The sequence below is a fragment of the Ailuropoda melanoleuca genome, chromosome 5 (assembly GCF_002007445.2).
Source record: "Ailuropoda melanoleuca isolate Jingjing chromosome 5, ASM200744v2, whole genome shotgun sequence".
Classification (NCBI taxonomy): Eukaryota; Metazoa; Chordata; class Mammalia; order Carnivora; family Ursidae; genus Ailuropoda; species Ailuropoda melanoleuca.
Genome location: NC_048222.1, coordinates 16,333,475 through 16,353,436, shown reverse-complemented (window position 1 = coordinate 16,353,436; position 19,962 = coordinate 16,333,475). Strand labels below are relative to the sequence as shown.

Genomic DNA, 19,962 nt, shown 5'->3' with positions numbered 1-19,962 from the left:
AGGTCTCAAAGATATTCTCACAGGTTCACATATATACAAGGCAGGCCAAGTCTGACTGTACACAGCAGAGAGAAATTCTTCGAGAGGATTACCAAGTGATAGTTTGTATTTTGTGACCTCTTTACTAATAACACATGTTCAAGAGGAAATTGGCAGTGATTTCCCTCTTCTCCACTTGGCCAATTTCTTCTCTCTTTTCTCTCTCTCCTTCACACATGGGCACCTTGCAGGGGTGTAAACTGCGATTTCATCTCCCCCTTCTCCACTGAGATTCTTTCCTGATGAGATTTTCTCTCTTCAACTCAGGCAAGCTAATCCTTCACTCACATTTGACATCAATTCCTTCATTCCTGGCCGAGTGTCAAGTTGGCTTGTTTATGGAACTTTTAATATTTTTAGTAAGTTCTTATTAACTTATTAAATACCTATAAGGTATTTGAAAAATTAAATTAAGAGACAAAATTTAGTCATCAGTATCTTCCTGCTTCCCTGTTGATGTCTACTTAGTTCTGAAGAAAAGCAAAATGTTTAGAAATCTTGACTGAAACTACTCTGGATAGACCTGATGGCTTTTTCCCTTTACGTTTCTATTTAATTGATATAATCTAACCCTAAATCAAATCGAAGTCAGCAGTTTCTGGTAAGACATTTATTTTACATGTGTGCTTAAGCAGTGGTAAATCAGGTCTTTTAAAAAAAAATTCTATTAAGGTTATCCTACTAAATATAGAAATGTAGTGGGGGGGGTGGGGGGAGAAGCAAGTAATACTTTGTGATTTGAACAGAGAGGGGGAAAAAAACCTGCCTGGAATTAGTAAGAACTGACAGTGTTTTGGGTGATATTTTCCTTTTCGTTAAAAAGTAACAAATATCTTTTGATGCGACACGGTCAACTTGGAAAAAAACAAAACAAAACAAAACAAAACAAAAAAAACCCCACTGCGCTAGAGTAGCGAACATGAACTACAGCAAACTCATTTATAAACAGTGACGAGCCAAATCCACGAAGTTTTTAAAAAATGTGATTGTTGTCACAAGGAATGGGGACCCCAACGTCGCATTCAGCTCGCTTGCGCTCAAAGCCATGGCCGGGGGGCACAACGGGCACGGAGCGGGGCCTGGTGGGCACAGACCAGCAAGAAACCGAATTCTGCATACTGCACAAATCACGGCTCCGTTCAGGGCAGTCAGATTGCATCCGGGATCAACCGACTGTGCTTCATGAAACCGTCAGCCCTCATTTGTGTCTAGCTGCTTTCCCCTGTCCGGCTGTAAACAAGGCGGGCTGGGGGTTTTCGGCCTCCCCTCCCATGCACGCGGGGACCTCGCAGTCAGACCCCGCCTGGGGCCTCCGCGCACATGTCTGAGTTCCAGCTTCCAGACAGCCGTTCCAGCGCACGGCCGGGAAGTCACAAAGCGGAGCCACTTTGGCATGACAGAGTTAGGGCCTTCTTTCAGAAACATGCCTTAGATTCCTACACATTCTGGCATGGCCCGTCTCTTCCATGAAATTAATTGAGGTGTTCCTAATATGAACAACTGTTTTGTTTTGTTGGTGGTGGTGGGTTTTTTTGGTTTTTGGTTTTGTTTTGTTTTTTTTTTTCACCAAACTAGCTCAGCAGATTCATCCTGTTGGGAAGGAGGGGGTGGTAGTGATTGTTTTAGCTGTTTCACTGCTCTGGGGCTTTGCTTGGATCAGCCAAAAAAAAAAAAAACAAAAAACAAAAAAACAAAAAAAAACAGCCATGGATAGAAATACTGTCATTCTGGTCCACCTCCAGGAGCCTAATCGTGCCTGAATTGCTCGGAGGAGTGTAATGATGGTAAACAGGAACAGGTATGTTGGCTTCTGTTCTCCTCCACTTCGGCCCTAGCGTTGCCTTTACAATAAAGCAAAAAACTGTTTAGAAGGAAGATCATCTCAATAATAAAAGGCAGGGGGTGTTATTGAAGCCATTTTCTTTAGCAAGTGGCATAAAGGTAATATTTAGTATTCACCACATTGAATTCTAGCCAGCTGGCCTGTCCCTGTTAAGACTTTCATTTATGCAGCTTGAGCTGGAACCTTTTTTGTTCCCCCAGTCTATTACTTTGTCTATTTAAGGGATAATAGCCAAAGTGAAACAGCTTGCAATTTGCACCTGTCTGCTCTAAGCATTCCATGTTAGATTATATGGAGAGCAAACTCTTCATTGCTAATGAGACCAAGCCCAGGTAGGGCTGAATGCAGTTTTGTTGGGGGGCTCATAGGATATTTTAATGGGGTTTTTCTCCCTTCCTAAATAATCTGAACGGGACCTCCCTATTCTGGTTTTGAATTCCTAGAGTAAAAAAAAAAATTCAAAAAAAAAAAAAGTAGTTGAAGTTGTGTATTCTTTTTTTTTTTATAATTTTATTTATTTATTTTAGAAAGAGAGAACAGGAGCAGGGGTGGGAGCAGAAGCAGAGGCAGAGGGAGAAGCAGACTCCGCACTGAGCAGGGATCCCAATGTGGGGCTGGATCCCAGGACCTGCTCATGACCTGAGTGGAAGGTAAACGCTTAACTGACTGAGCCACCCAGGTGCCCCAAAGTTGTGTGTTCTTTAAAGAAAAATTAAATGTCATATATGTAACTAAGAATTGAATCAACATTCAATCTGAGTTGCCTCAAATGAGAAAGAAAAGAATTAAATGCTAGGTTATTGCCAAGTTGTCGTAAGCACAAAATGCCTAGAGAGAACTTTAATTTGTAAAACTGACCATGAAAAGAAGTTGATAAAACATTTTTGGATGTTACAGAAACAGGACTAGTTTTCGAAATCATCTCAAGTGCCAGAAAGTGAACCAGTGTTCTCTGCTTATTTACCTTTGGAAATGTTATTGACTGGATAGAAAATAAAAATTCAAGTGACTAAGTTCAAATTCACACATAGAGAAATGTATATATGATACCATGATGTGAATCACAGAGCACATTCTCCACAAATGCAGAAGTGTCAGCACACAATTCTCTCCAACATTTTCTTTTTTTTTTTTTTTAAGATTATTTATTTATTTGACAGAGAGACAGCCAGCGAGAGAGGGAACACGAGCAGGGGGAGTGGGAGAGGAAGAAGCAGGCTCCCAGCGGAGGACCCTGATGTGGGGCTCGATCCCAGGACTCTGGGATCACGCCCTGAGCTGAAGGCAGACGCTTAACCGCTGTGCCACCCAGGCACCCCTCTCTCCAACATTTTCTGGACATCCTCTGCACCCCCCTTAGCTTTGAGGAATTACATCAGTGGGCTACCATCTATTTTTTAAAGAATTTAAATTAAATTGATTGTGATGAAAGAATTTTAAGCAAAGCTTATAACATTTTCCCAAACCTTATGTATTTTTTTTAAAAAATCATCATAATAATTTTTGGATAATTTGCCAAAATATCCTTGTAAGATTATCCAAAATAGTAAACTATATACATATATATGTGTGTGTTTGTTTGTGTATATATATATATATATTATATACACAGAATATATACACAGAAGTTATATTGAATATATTTATACACACACACACACACATATATATATACTTTCAATCAAAGGATTTGTCCTACATTTGGATTCCAAAAATCTCTCACCTTGGCACTTCCTGTGGAAATGTTAACTAATACGGTGCCAAGTTGAATGAAGTTGCGGTGGTCACAAATACGGACCCACTGGTAACTTCTCGAGTTTACGACGGCTGTGGGCGCACGTCTCGCCTGACAGATAACACTCCAGCTCGTCAGGGCTGGACCCTCTCCCAGGACTCTCGGAGTTCTGCCAGCCACCTCCCAGTCTGGGTAGGTCAAAGGGTTGAGCCTTGTGTAATTCAGAACAGAGGAGGTCCCACGGTCACTCCACAAAAACAATTACACTACTGATTTCGCTCTAGCCCTTGCCTCAAACTCACAAGCCTCACAGTTTCAGTGCAGCCAATCTAATTCTGCCCCTGGGCGATAAGCCACATGAAAATATGTGGTGCTGTGTTTATAAATCTAATCAAAACTAGAAACAGTGGACGGGCACAATGAGGTCCTACTATGGATCATGGGAATCCTTGGAAGTTCTGAAGGCACTTTTGTTTAACTTCTATGGACTCTCTTTTGCTGTTACATTGTCTGCTACACTCGTTAATCATCCTCTTTACTCGTGAGCGCTACAAAGGAGGCTGAATTTCTCCTCGCTTCTATACTTTTCGTCCGTGGATAATATTATGAAAAATAAAGCTTAAAAGGCTGCTTTTAAAGGAAGAAATCAAAGAGGGAACTACTGTTCTATCCATCTTACCTCTCTATCCATGTTCTCGGCTCCTTGCCCTCGGCAATGCACAGATTTAAATCAAGTCCCTCTAAAAAAGAAAAATAATATTTAAAAACTGGAATAAATTGGTCTAGCTATAAGATAGATGAAGCAATTTAGGGTCAGAGAGCTATGATGTTACTTAATGGTCCCGAGAACTCTCCCTGTCAAGTCAACAGGATTTGATTTGGGGGCCTGTTTTTACTGTTGCTCTTGTTTGCTCGAGCCAGACTCCTGATAAACTGAGAGTCTGTGAATGTTCACAAAATATTTTACTAGGAAAACTTCAGAGTTGATCAAGACAGCCTAAACTTCCTGTTTTATGCCCAAAAGGTGACTAATTCAGACTGCACTGAAAGGATGCTAAAAATTCACTGTTGATGCTTTATTTAGCTTTATTACATTATCTTTTTAAAAATAGGATCCAGTTTGCAACTGTCCTAAATGGATGATCCCTGATAACGTCCATGATGAATATACACACTTAGGGACCAAGCAGATTAAATCCTGAGAACTTCATTTAGTAAAGAGACACGATACACAAACTCATGAAAGGAGATGTGTTTTTAGCGCTCTACGACTCCTTAGATTTTAGTGTTAACTAAAATACAGTTGTTACAAATAAAGAGTGCAAACTTCAAAGACAAAAGAAAGCCACAACCCAAACCAAAATTCAGATGCTCACAATGGACAGCACAAAAGAAAAGTTCTCTCCTGACACATATTGCATGGTAGTCTGAACACCCCCAGAAAATTGTGCCAAAGAGTTTAGAAAACAAATATACAATAAAAGTAAACACACGCGCACACACACACACATAGCAAACTTCAGGTAACTATTTTGGATTGCAAATGAGGATAAATTTAATGTTCAAACAATCTGATAAAATAGCCATTTGGAAACTGGAAAAAAAAAAAAACCCTCCTTAGAGTCATGTGATAAATCATCAAGTTTAATCTGCAAGCTATTACATTGGATATTATTTCCATTGATAAAAATACTACACTAGAACTCAGTCTGGGACCAGATGATTGTAATAATGTGTGGGAATAATAATAAATGGGAATTTTTTTCTAATAAGCAAGATAGGCCCAACATTTATTAGATTATTATTAGCATTCACCAAAAGAGCCTTTCCAACTTGGAGTTTGCCCTTTCGAAATGGTTATCAGTGTTTGTCAGTAAAACAAAGTACATTGTGTACAAATGATATATGTAACACATTTTTCTTTAATTTGGAGCTCTCAGTCATAGTTTCAAAAGCCACTTCACCATGTGTGTATGAGCTCTTACATGGAACAAGATTGAAAATGAAATGTTTTAATCCTATGTTAATTTTAAAACTTCTTAATGTATGAGTAACAACAAAAATTCAATTATATTGATTACTTCCTAAAAGAAGGGAAATGCATGTAAAACTTTTTCAAAGGAAAAAAAAAGTCTACACCAAAATGAGAAAATTTGAGCCAATTACAGAAGTTGAGGTTTGACTTGCTTATTTTCTTCCACAACACAGTGACTAAAGAGTAATCCCAAGGCACATATTTCTGGGAATGTATGTGAAGTAGAAATCTGTCTTCTTTGGGTTCCTTAAACTTGGTATTATTCTAATAGCTAATATTCGCCTTTAAACTATCTGTAATTTGTTCAGTGACTCATGTTATTGTCATCATAAATTTATTTTGTAGACATATAATCTGAAATATGCAAGCCACAAAACACAGGGTACCTCCACTCACATCAGTATAAGGCTCAGAAAACTTTCCAATAAGGCAGCCCACTTCTGTCTCTTCACAGAAGGCTGCATTTTAGACATCTTTATGCACAGATACTTAGAATGCAATGTTAGTACAGCGAGACTCTGTAAAATTATGAAATAAGGTCAGAATCCTTTCATTCTCTCATTTAAAATAGGTAGCTAAATCTGGAAAGTGCTTTGATAGAACCAAGTGCCATATCATTTTTTTAATTTTAATTTTTATTTTTACCAAGTGATGTATCATTTAAAAAGCAGCTCTCTCTAGAGCTGTACAATTTTATATTCCCCTGTCTCACGAGCAAAGGGTGTGGCCTAGAATTCCTCCTTGCTTGGGAATCTCTGGGAGCTTAGATCAGGCATTATTTGCAATAAAGAGCCCCAGTTTCCATGTGCCTACAAGCTGGAATTTGGGAGTCAGAACCATTACAGTTGGGTCAGATCCCTTACAACCTGCAGAATAGAGGCAGGAAAGAACAATCCACCCCCCCCCCCCAGCCAGGGAAACTATCAGAGAACATGTGACCAGGCTATAAGACATAAAAAAGATGTGGGCAGGGTGTCATTGCTGATCTAAATACTGACACACAAATGTGTGTGCCCAGTGTAATTTCTAAGAATTTAATTCAAAGGCATCCAAAGGGGGAAGGAACTGTTAAAAGGTCAAAGGCAGCTGTGGCAAGGAGGGTAAATGGAGGAGTAGGGTTGAGGGAAGTTCCAGGGGCCAGCAATGCCAAATCAGCGAGAAAGATGCATGGGCAACAGAGTGGACTTTGAGGAACAGGTAGGATTCAGAGCTAAATAGGAAAAGAGAGATGGAAAAACACTATGAGCATGGAATGGCCACGAAAGTGAGACTAAGTTTGTAGGACAATGATCAGAATCTGTCGGCAAGTAATAATTTCAACAAGTTAGTGATGAGCAAGCAGCCACCACACCCCCTAAAAAACTGATCACTTGGGGCGCCTGTGTGGCTCAGTCGGTTAAGCATCTTCCTTCGGCTCAGGTCCTGATAGTGGAGTCGTGAGATCGAGCCCCGTGTCGGGCTCTCTGCTCAATGGGGCGCCTGCTTCTCCATCTCCCTCTGTGCTCTCTCTCTTGCTCTCTCTCGCTCTCTCTCAAGCAAATAAATAAAAAATCTTTAAAAATAAACACTGACCACTTGTGGAACTGGCAAAATATGGAGCCAGTCAGAGAACTGATGTGTTTGCTAAACTGGCTGCATGTCTACATGATCAAGAAAGTACCCAGAGAGCTTCCTTTTTAAAAGAAAAGGAAACTAAGTAACAGTTACAAATACTATCCATCTAGCAGAAACCTTGGGTTGGGCCTTTTAGAAACAATGGATTTAATGAACTAATGGGCACCATTACAAGATTCTCACTATGGCTGCAAATGTGGGCCACAAGGTAGCACGTTGAAATGCAAGTGGACTACCATAGGACTGGTGTCTTAAAAGCCAGTCTCAAAGTGGCAAGCAGGTCAATAATTGCAATATCACCTGCTTGCAAGGAACCTGTTGACCACGTTCTGTTGAGTCAGATGAAGAATCGCACGCTAATCTGTATAGTCACTTTTTTTGGTTTGTTTGTTTTAAGGCTGATTTGAAAATGGCTTTCCCTGAAATTGTTGACCTTTTATTGCAAATTAAATCCTGGAGTAGCCAGATCTCTGACAACTGGTTCATTGCTTCCAGAGAAGGGAATTAACGCGGCTACAGCTGTCGTTCCACTGCCTTTTTCTTCTCAAGCAGACCAGCAAGGGCAAAGACGGTGTGAGACAGAGGTCGCAAGCCAGATTCTGTCTGCAAACATGTTTTGTATGACCTCCGCAGTGATTTAAAACATATTGAGCCTATATTTAAAAATAAGAAAATTGCTGTAAAAATCCGACTTCTGGCTTCTCTTGGAAAATTTAAAAATTTGGCAAGCTAGGGTCAACTTCCATGGTGAGCTGAGTGTACTCTCTAGGCATTGCTCTCCTGGCCTCCAGTTCCCACTCTTCCTGCTGCAAATCACAAGCCAAAATGTACACCTCACAAGGGGCACAGTTGATTTAACTCATCGTCACATCCTCAGAACCTAGAACAGAGCCTGGTAAGCACGGGGTGCTTGATCAATATTTAGTGTTGAATGATCTCAGGGGCAGACAGGTAACGTTCATGGGTGGCTTTAAGACAACAGGCACACCCAGGCACTGTCACAATGCATGTCTCACTTAAAAAAAATTTTTTTTTAATTTGTGCATGTCAAATAAATCCTGCCAGTCCGCCGACAGAACGAGATGGAAAGTACCCACATATCATTCTGCTTGCATGGCTGTTTTTCTTATAAACAAATATTTCTTGGCATCCCTGCCACTATCAAAAGTAGGGCCACGGGGCGCCTGGGTGGCTCAGTCATCCCGGCGTTCTGGGATTGAGCCCCACGTCAGGCTCCTCCGCTGGGAGCCTGCTTCTTCCTCTCCCACTCCCCCTGCTTGTGTTCCCTCTCTCGCTGGCTGTCTCTCTCTGTCAAATAATTAAATAAAATCTTTAAAAAAAAAAAAAAAGTAGGGCCACAAGTGTCAGGGAAAATGAGAGTGAACACAGACCCAGCACATTTCACGCATTTATATTTCTTGGCCTGGCCCCTACAGACATCTGAATTTGAAACCTCTGCGAGAGCGATGGGAGCCGCTCTCCTACCCACGATAACAAACTGCTCTACCGTACTCCTCCCTCAGCCTGCTCGGTAGGTTCGTAGGTTATTATATAACGTAGGCTACGTCTACGTTCGAGAACAAATAAGAGGAGGAATATAAAACCTACTGCGGAAAGTCACTAGCGAAGCCTAACACACCAGCGCTTTAAACAAAGAGTCAGCATCACAGGGTGGCACGGACTTGTGTTTGCAGCTCGAAAGGCATTAGTCAGATGTCTTGCACGTGGGGAAGGTGCTTAACCTCTGAGAGTCCCAACTTCTCTGCATCATGGTTGAGAAACTTTAAAGATTCTGTCTGTCAGACTTCCAGCTTCCACTGAGCGTAGAGGAAGCTGGACAGGTGTGGTTCCCATACACAAAGCAAACTATACCCTGAATATCTGCAAATTCACAACTTTTATTAAACCCACCAGAGAGCTGAAGTCCTGGCATAATCAGCTAACCCCAAATCTAAGGGCAGTGAGGTGCCCCTAAGGAGTGACAGGATGCAAGCACTTGCTCCCTGATGCAGACATAAGCCCCCATGGAAGCCAGTAAAAAGTCAGCTACAAATTGCTAACAAAGCTCTAAAGTCTGAATGTGATCTAGTGTGAGAATATAGAACTTGAGGGATCTTCAAGCACAAGGGGAGGGGCGCCTGGGTGGCTCAGTCGGTAAAGCGTCCATCTCTTGGTTTCGGTTCCAGGTCATGATCTCAGGGTGGGGAGATCGAGCCCCGCATCTGGCTCACTGCTCAGGGCAGAGTCTGCTTAAGATTCTCTTTCTCCCCCTCTGCTCCTCTGTCCCTCTCACATTGGCTCTCTCTCTAAAACAAACAAAGTCTTAAACATGCACACACACACAGGTAATTCACACCCATTCACAAACTCTTCTCCATCTCCATGGACCTTCTGAGTTCTGATTAGAAAAACTGGTAGCAAGGCAAGAGTTCAGAGCAGTGATTCTAAACAGGGAGCAATTATATCTCCAAGAGGACATTTAGCTCTGTCTGGAGACATTTTTAATGGCCATACCTGAGGGGATGATCTTTCTCCCCAGTGGTTAAAAGCCAGGAATGTTGTTAACCATCCCGCTGTGCACAGACTAGCACCATCCTGCAAAGAGTTATCCGATCCAAAATGTCAACAGAACTGCAGTTGAGAACGGCTGGTCCAGAGACACCGTCCCTTGTGATGGAACAGGACCACTACAGAAAAGCACGAACTCCCACCTTGATTCTCTGCCTTTTTCTCCTCTTAGGAACAAAATCCTTACTTTTCTGGGAAATAGCAGCAAACACTGGTTTAGTTTTTTTATATATATATTTTTTTTATTTATTATTTATTTATTTATTTATTTGAGAGAGAGAGAGTACGAGCAGGGGAAGGGTGAGAGGGAGAAGCAGGGAGCCCAAGGTGGCGCTTGACCCCAAGACCCTGGGATCACAACCCAAGCCAAAGGCAGATGTGTAACCGAGTGAGCCACCCAGGCGCTCAGCAGCAAACACTGTTGCCCTCATCCTCCCCACCCTCCCAGCAAACCAAGGTTAAGACCCATTGCAGCTGGGTCTAGCCCTGAGGTGGGGCAAGAAAACATCTTGCCCCAAACTATTAGAAGTATCCTACTGAAGAAAGAGGGGCAGGGTCTGAGATGGCCTGACCCTTGGAACCCAGAGACACAGCAGCTTCCCAAGGAGACCACTCACCCACCTTACCATCAGACTATCAGGCACTGAGCAGCAAGTAACACCAATGCACAGCTGGCAGAGGAGAAAGGATTAGAATAGAGATGCTCTCCCATGTGCAGTCACAAAGGAAAGACTATGGGGCACTAATGATAGTCATGACAACCACAAAATCCAAACCCAGCTCAGGTACTGGTAGACTGACCAAGCCTCCTATATGGAAAGACTAGCAAAATAGAAGATATGCTATTGCTGGCCAGGAATAGTATCTACCTCAGGCTCTACTGTGCTGCCCAAGATGACCTGCTTTCAAATAACGTTAGGTGACAACTAAAGAATCAAGGAAAAATAAAACAAAATATCTGGTTAAAAAAACAAAATGATTCATAGAAATGGACTTAGGTACAACCCAGATATTGGATCTATCAGATAGAGAATTTAAAATAATATAATTAGATAAAGTGACATCGTCAAGATGGCAACACAGGTCATTTCTAATGTCAATCCCCTTCCTGAAAAGAACAGCCAGCAACATCCATAGGCAAGAAACCACTGTGAAAATCTTAAAACTCAAGGAGTGAGGTTAAAGTACACCCCTGACAACAGAGGCAGAGGATGCCCTTTAGAAGGATAAGAGGCGTAACTTCACTGACTGCATCAACCTCCCCCCAGGTCAGCACAATGCCTAACACAGAGGGTTTCCCTGGGCCTGCAGTTTCTCCAGTGGGGAGAAAAGAGAACCCAAGATGGACATCTGATCTTCAACGATTGAGGTATGCTCCCTGGGAGGTTCACTCAGGTCTTCCCTCATGAGCATCACTGGGGAAACCTAGGGAGCTCAAAAACTGAGGAAATCAGATAGAGATAGAGAAGGGGGTGGGGCTTACAGTAACCATTGCTCAGATCTCAGTGGACTGTGTCCCCATTTGCCACAGAACCTGAGCAGATATGCCAGCTAGCAGCTTTGTTCATAGGCAGAGCTGACCTCATGGCCCCACCTCACCAGGGATCTCAATCGGCAGTTCTGCCTGATTTAAATCCCCAGCCAAAGGATTATATTGCCATGGGGCACATCCTATGGCACACCTGGGCAAAGGTACAGGCTTGCAATCTCACCCAACTGCTAAGCATAGCTTCCGGTTCTGCCCAACCAGGAAGCATGGCCACAGATGTCCAGCAGCACATTCTATGACCTGCCTAGGCAGGGAGCCAAGTCAGCGGCCTTGCCCAATTGTTGAGCATAGCCTCTGGCCCTGCATAAGAAAGAAGCCTGAACAAGGAGGCTCAGAGCTCAACCTACACTAACACCTAGCTGCAAAATCCAGCCTACAATCTCACACAGTAGTGAAGGGCAGCATATGGTCCCCCTTGATTGTTGAACACAAACTGTGACCTTGACCAGTCAGAGTCCAGCCAATGACCCTAGCCAATCATGTAGGATATCCTACATGGGATTAGAGCCTATAAGCCCAAGAAATCAGAGGTAATTACAGAGCCCAGATAGTGGCTTCACCTTACTGTAGAAACAGCTAGAAGCTACATCTAACCAGGGAACCCACCAAGTAGCCTGGCTTGAATACAGAGCTCAACCAGTAGGTCTACCCAACCAGGGAGCCCAGCCAGCAGCACCCCTCCCAAACCCCCAACTTCAGACCATAGACAGTAGGCTTGCTGACCTAAAGAACCAAATAGCAAGCCTCATGTGCCCATGTACACTAGCAACTGACCAGTCTAGTACCCCAAGCTGAGGTGACTGGTAAAGATCTTTCCCTATGAACATAAACCTATAAAGTCTGGAAGAGGAGAGTCTTTTATCAAATACACATACACTAATGCAAAAATATGAAGATCATGGAGAATCAGGTAAACACGATACTGCCAAACAACTTACAAAGCTTATAAACTTGAAGCTTATAAAACTTATAAAGCTCCAACAACTGACCCTAAAGAAATGCAGATCTATGAACTGTTAAAGAATTCAGAATATTCCACTAAAAGAAGTTCAGGAGTGGAGCCTAGGTGGCTCATTCGGTTAAGCATCTGCCTTCAGCTCATTATCTCAGGGTCCTGGGATCAAGCCCCGCATCAGGCTCTCCACTCAGCAGGGAGTCTGATTCTCCCTTTCCCTCTGTGCTCTATCTCTCTCACTCTCCCCCTCCCAAAATAATAATAAAATCTTTTTTAAAAAAAGAAAAGAAAAGAAGTTCAGGAGACTATAATAACAGACAGACCATTAATTGAAATTAGGAAAACAATGCATGAATAAAATGGAAAATACAACAAAGAAAGAGAAACCATCGAAAACAAACAAATAAGCAAAGAAAGAAAAACAGAATCCTAGAGCTCAAGAATATAATGACTGCACTGAAGAACTGAAGGGAAATCTTTGACAGCAGAATCTACCAAGCAGAATAAAGAATTGGTCAACTCAAAGACAGATAATTTGAAATTATCCTGTTAAAGGAGCAAAAAGAAAAAAAGAGTGAAAAAAGTGAAGAAGACCTACAGGACTAATGAGAAACAAGCAAAAGAAGTAATGGATACATTATGGAAATCATGAAGGAGAAGGGAAATGGACAGAAAGTTTATTTAAAGAAATAATGAATGAACACTTAAACATAGGGAAAGAAATGGACATCCAAATATGGGAGGCTCAAAGGATCCCAAATAAGATGAACCTATAAAAAGTTATACTGAGACACTATAATTAAATTGTCAAAAGACAAAGTGAAAATTTTGAAACAACAAGAAAAAAACAATGTCACATGAGGGGGAGCCCCCCATAAAGCTATCAGGGCATTTCTCAGGAAAAACTTTGCAGGCTGGGAGAGAGTAGGATGATATATTCAAATATTTAAAGGGAGAAAAAAACTGTCAACCAAGAACACTATACCTGGCAAAGCTGTCCTTTAGAAATTAAGGAGAGATAAAAGCTTTCCCCAATACACAAAAACTAGAGAATTCATTACTACTAGAACTGCAATAAAAGAAACACTAAAGGGTATTCTATAAACTGAAATGAAAACATGCTAATTACATCATAAAAACATGAATACGTAAAACTCATTGTAAAGGTAAATATATAGCCAAAGTCAGATTTTCTAATATTGTAATGGTGGTACGTAAGTCCTAACTCTAGTTTAAAAGTTAAAAAACAAATGCATTAACAATTACTATAACTATAATAATTTCTTATTGGATACCATGCTATACAAATGATATAAATTGTAACATCAATAACCTAAAATGTGAGGGGGAAAGTAAAAATATAACTGTATTCTATCAAAGTTAATTTATTAGCTTAAAATAAGATTTTATAACAGTAAGATATTTTACATGAGCCTTATGGTAATTACAAAAGAAAAATCTATAGTCAGTATATAAACAATTATAATGAAGGAGTCTAAGAATACCACCACAAAAAATCATCAATCAGAAAGGAAGTCAGCAAGAGAGGAAGGAAGAAACAAAGGATCTACAAAATAGTCCAAAAAAACAATTAACAAAATGGCTATAGTAAGTCCTTACTTATCAGTAGTTATTTTCAATATAAAGGGACTAAATTCTACAAACAACAGATATAGAATGGGTAAGTAGATTTAAAAAAAAACAAGATCCAACATCATGCTACCTACAAGAGACTCACTTTAGTGTGAAGGACACAGATAGGCTTGAAAGTGAAGGGAAGGAAAAAGAGTCCAAGAAAATGGTAACCAGAAGAAAGCAAGGATAACTATATTTATATTAGAAAAAAATAGACTTTAAGCTAAAAATGGTCACAAAAGACAAAGAGGGTCAAACAGGATAGATTAATCAAGAAGATATAAAAAATATAAATATTTATGCAGCCAACATCAGAGCATCTAAATATAATACTAACCAAACTGTAAGGAAAAATAAACATCAATACAAAAGCAGCTGAGGACTTTAATACTCCTTCCCAATGATGGATAGATCATTCAGACAGAATTAATAAGGGAACAGTGAATTTGAGCAGCACTATGGACCAAATGAACCTAACAGACATATATAGAACCGTTTATTTAACAGAAGCAAAATACACATTCTTCCCAAACATACATGAAACATTTTTTTAGAACAGATCATAGGTTAAGCTATAAAACAAATCTCAAGAAATTCAAGAAATAAGAATTATATCAAGTATTTTTTCCAAACAATATGGTTAACTCTAGAAATCAACAGCTAGAAATCTCACAAACATGAAAATTAGACACACTTCTGAACAACCAATGGAACAAAGGAGAAACAGAAAGAAATTAGAATCTTAAGAGAAATGAAAATGGAAGCAAAACATAACCAAAACTTATTGTACACAACAAAAGCAATAATCAGAGAAAAGTTTACAGCTATAAAATTATTCATCAAGAAATATGAAAGATCTGAAATAAACAGCCTTATATTGCACCTAAAGGAAGTGAAAAGGAAGAACAAACCAAACCCAAAATTACCGGAAGAAATCATAAGATTAGTGCAGAAATAAATGAAATAGAGAAAACTAAGGAAATGATCAGCAAAACTAGTAGTTGTTTCTTTGAAAAGATAAACAAAATTGACAAACTCTTAGCTAGATTAACCAAGAAAAAAAGGGAGAGAAGAAAGGATTCAAATAAATAAAATTATAATGAAAAAGAAGACATTACAATAGATACCACAAAAATACAACAGATTATAAAAGACTATTTTAAACAGTTATATACCAATCAAATTGGAACACCTAGAAAAATTGGATGAACTCTTAGAAACATACAACCTTCCAAGACTGAATCATGAAGACACAGAAAACCTGAACAGATCAATAATTAGTAGAGAGATTAAATCAATAATCTAAAAACCTTCCAACAAAGAAAAGCCTAGGACCACATGGTTTCACTCATGAATTCTGTGAAACATTTAAAGAATTAATGCCAATCTTTCTCAAACTCCTTTGAAAAAACTGAAGAGGATGGAGCATTTCCAAAATCATTTTACAAGGCCAGCCATACCAAAACCAAATAAGGACACCACAAGAAAATAACTGGGCAATGATGGTCTTCACAGATGCAGAAATCAGACCACATACATATATCAAACATACCAACATACATGTAATGGAAGTCCTAAGAAGGAATGACAAATATAAAGAGGTAGAGAAAACATCTGAAAAAATAATAGCCTAACAATTGAGCATCAAAACACACAAAGCTAAAATGTGAAGGGATGGTGATAGGATGAATAAACAATCAACAAGTATAACTAGAGATTTTAATATCTCCCTCCCAATAATTTATAGGACAACTAGGAAGAAAATCAAAGGGAATATAGAAGAATGACATTACTAACCAACTTGACTTAAGTGAGTTTTATGGCAACATCCTACCCAACGATAGCAGAATAAGCGTCTTCTAAGTACGTATGGAACATTCTCCAAGATGCACCATATTCTAGGATAAGTATCAATAAATACTAAGAATTGAAATAATTCCAGGTATGTTCTTTGACATCAAATGAATTGAGTTAAACATAAAAAACAAAAAACAATTGGAAAATCTGTAAATATTTGAAAATGAAACAACTCATTCTAAATAACTCATGGTTCAAAGAAGAAACCATAGGAGAATTTAGAAAACATTTTTAACTGAACGAAAATAAAAACATAAAATACCAAAAAAATGGGGGAGTGGCAAACACATTGTTTAAAGGGAAATTTGTGGATGAAAATGCCTGCATTACAAAAGGTCAGGAATCATTAATCTACATTTCCACTTTAAAAAAACTAAAAAAAAAAATGAAACGAAACAAAACCCAAAACAGAAACAACAAATTTAATCCAAAGCAAGAAAAAGGAATGTTAAAAACAGAGTATAAATCAATAAAAATGAAAAAACAATAGAGAAATTCATTGAAACCAGAAGTTGGTTATTTTAAAAGACAAACAAAATTGATAAAACTTAAACTAGGCTAATCAAGAAAAAAAGAGAAAAGACATAAATTATTAAAATCAGAGATGAAAGTGAAACATTACTGTAGACCATAATAAAAGTTTAAAAGATTATCAAGGAATTTTGTGATTGACCTACCAATAAATTAGAAATCTTAGATTAAATGGGCAAATATCTGGAAATTACCAAACCGGGTTTAAAAAAAATAGAAAATCCAAGGTACTTAAAACAAACAAACAAAGAAATTAAATTAGTGATTTTAAATATTCCCATAAAGAAAATCCCAAGTCCAGATGATGTCACTGGTAAATTTGATCAAAACATTTTTAAAGATTGTATTTATTTATTTTAGAGAGGGAAAGTGTGCACATGGTGGTGCAGGGGGGAGTGGAGGGTGAGGGAGCGGGGAAAGAATCTCAAACAGACTCTCACAGCGAACATGGAGCCTGATACAGGACTGGATCTCTCTACCCTGAGCCCCAAGCCAGGAGTCAGATGATTAACCAACTAAGCTACCCAAGTGCCCCCGATCAAATATTTAAAGAAGAAATACTGTCAATCCTTCACATACTCTTTCAGAAAACAAAGGAAAGAACATTTGGCAAATCATTCTATGATACCAGTGTGACTGATACCAAAGCCAGGTAAAAGATTGTACAAGGAAACAAAACTACAGATAAATACCCTTTATCAACATAAAAGCAAAAATCCTTAACAAAATATTAGTAAGCCAAGTCCAGCAACGTATAAGATAATGTTACACAATGGCAAGTGAGTGGTATCCCAGGAATGCAAGATTGGCTTAGTATCTTCTAATCACTTAATATAATAAACCATATGATTGGAATAAAATATTAAAAATACATGATCATAATCAACAGATGAAGAAAACTCATTTGATGAAATTTTACCCCATTAATGATTTTTAAAACTTTCAGCAAATTAGAAATAGAAGAGAACTTCCTCAATTTGATCAAAGGCATCTACAAGGAAAAAAAAAAGTTAACATTACACTTAGTGGTGAAAGACTGAATGATTTTTGCTCCATATCATTGGGAACAAAGCAAGGATATCCACTCTCAGCACTTCTATTTAACATTGTATGGGAATTTTTAATTTATATAATAAGGAAAGATAAAGGAAGAAGGATCATAGAGATTGGAAATCAAATAAAATTGTCATTATTTGATGATAACATGATCTTGTATGCAGCAAATTCTAAAGAATCTACCAAAAAATAAAAACATGTTAGAACTAGTAAATGAACTTAGCAAGGTCACAAGCAATACACAAAATCAACTATATTTTTATAGACTATGAATGAATAATCTGAAAATAAAATTAAGGAAACAATTCCACATCCAAAAGCATTTTTAAAAGATAAGCTATTTTAAAATAAATTTAACAAAGGAATGGGAAGTCCTATACACTCAAAACTATAAAATACTGATAAATTAAAGAAGATCTAAATAAATGTAGAGACATCCCATGTTCAGAGATTAGAAGAATCAATATTGTCAAGGTTGCCATTCTACCCCAAATTAATCCGATCAAGAGTTTTTTGCAGAAATTGACAACCTGCTCCTAAAATGCATATTAAAATACAAAGGATCTAAAAATAGACTAAACAATTATGAAAAAGGAGAAGTTCTACATAATTTCCAAATTTACTGTAAAGCAAATTAACGAAGACATTGTGGTCTTGCTGTAAGGATAGGCCTATCGATCAATGGAACAGAGTAGAAAATCTAGAAATAAACCCTTACATTTACAAACAATTCATTTTTGACAAAGACGCTAAGTCATCCATAAGCAAAGAATAAACTTTTATATCCTATACTGGGTTGAATAGTGTCCCTCCAAAATTTGTGTTCACCTGGAACCTCAGAATGTGATCTTATTTGAAAGTTGGGTCTTTGCAGATATAATTAGTTACAATGAGGCTATGCTGGACTAGGGTGGGCCCTGAATCTAGTGACTGGTGTCCTTATAAGAGGGAAGAGAGGACCCACATGGAGACACAATGAAGAAGTCCACATAAAGTTGGAGTCAGAGATGAGAGTTACACAACCACAAGCCAAGGAACACCAAGCATTGTTGGCAGCCACCAGGAACTAGAAAAGACAAGGAAAGATTCTTCTCTAGACCCTTTGAAGGAGCATGGCTCTGCTGATACCTTAACTGCAGACCTCTGGAAAAACTGTGAGAAACTAAATGCAGAAGAGTGAGAGAATAAATGTTTGTTGTACAAAGCCCACAAGCTTGTGGCATTTTGTTATGGCAGTCCTAGGAAACTATTATGGATCCTTACCTAACATCGTTCATAAAAATGAACTCAAAATGGATCGTAGACCTAATTATAAGAGCTAAAACTATAAAAAAAAATTCTAGAAAAAAAACCATAAAACATTTTTGTGACTTTGGTTATCCTGTTTGCAACTAGATATGACACCAAAAGAAAAATCCATTAAAAAAAGAAATGGAAAAATTGGCCTTTACGATTAAAAACTTCTGCTCTTTAAAACATACCTGTATTAGTTTCCCATTGCTGCATACCAAGTCATCACAAACTTAGCATCTTAAAACAATACCTATTTAGGGGCGCCTGGGTGGCTCAGTCGTTAAGCGTCTGCCTTCGGCTCAGGGCGTGATCTCAGCATTCTGCGATGGAGCCCCACATCAGGCTCCTCCACTGGAAGCCTGTTTCTTCCTCTCCCATTCCCCCTGCTTGTGTTCCCTCTCTCGCTGACTATCTCTATCTCTGTCAAATAAAAAATAAATAATCTTAAAAAAAAAATACCTGTTTATTACTATACTTCAGAACTTGGGTGTGGCATGGGTAGGTTCTCTGCTTAAACTGAAATCAAGAGGTCAGCTGGCCGTATTCTCACCTGGTTTGGGATCTTTTTCCAAGCTCACTCACATTATTGTCAGAATTCAATTAGTTGCACCTATAGGACTAAAGTCCTCAATGTTTGCTGGCAATCAGTTGGGAACCATTTCAGCTTCTAGTAGCAGCCACATGATGTGGCTCTCCGATCTTCAAGCCAGCAATGGTCCATCGAATACTTCTCATATTTTAGATCTCCCTGACTTCCTCTTCTACCATCAGCCAGGGAAAGCTCTTTGCTTTTAAAAATGTGATTAGATTTCCCTGCTAGGGCAATCTCTATCTTAAGGTCAATTGACTTGGGAATTTAACTATTGCAAAAATCCTTCACAGCAGTACTTATATTAATATGTTTCTTTGAATATCCAAGGGGCAGGACTTTTTGTGCGGGGAGGAGGGATACACGGAACATCTTCAAAATCTGCCTACCAAAACACCATTAAGGAGGAAAATGACAAGCTACAGACTGGGAGAAAACCTTTTCAAATCATATATCTAATAAATGACTCATATCCAGAATATATAAAGAATACTTACAAGTCAATAACAAGATAATAAGCAGCCTGATTACAAAATGAACTAAAGATAATGAATAGAGATTTTACCAAGCTATATGAGTGGCCAATAAAAACACATGAAAAGATGCTCACTGTCATTAGTCAGTAACACTCCCAGGCATTTTCCCAAATGAAATATAAACTTA

At 38.8% G+C, this 19,962-nt stretch overlaps 1 protein-coding gene across 1 annotated transcript in view; it reads right to left on the bottom strand.

Annotated features, from left to right (window-relative positions):
• OFCC1 (orofacial cleft 1 candidate 1) overlaps window positions 1-19,962 on the bottom strand; it is a 182,263-nt gene that overhangs the window by 146,830 nt on the left and 15,471 nt on the right. Inside the window, 1 exon segment of the mRNA XM_034660197.1 lies at window positions 4,297-4,355. Within this exon segment, the coding sequence (XP_034516088.1) occupies window positions 4,297-4,355 (59 nt within the window).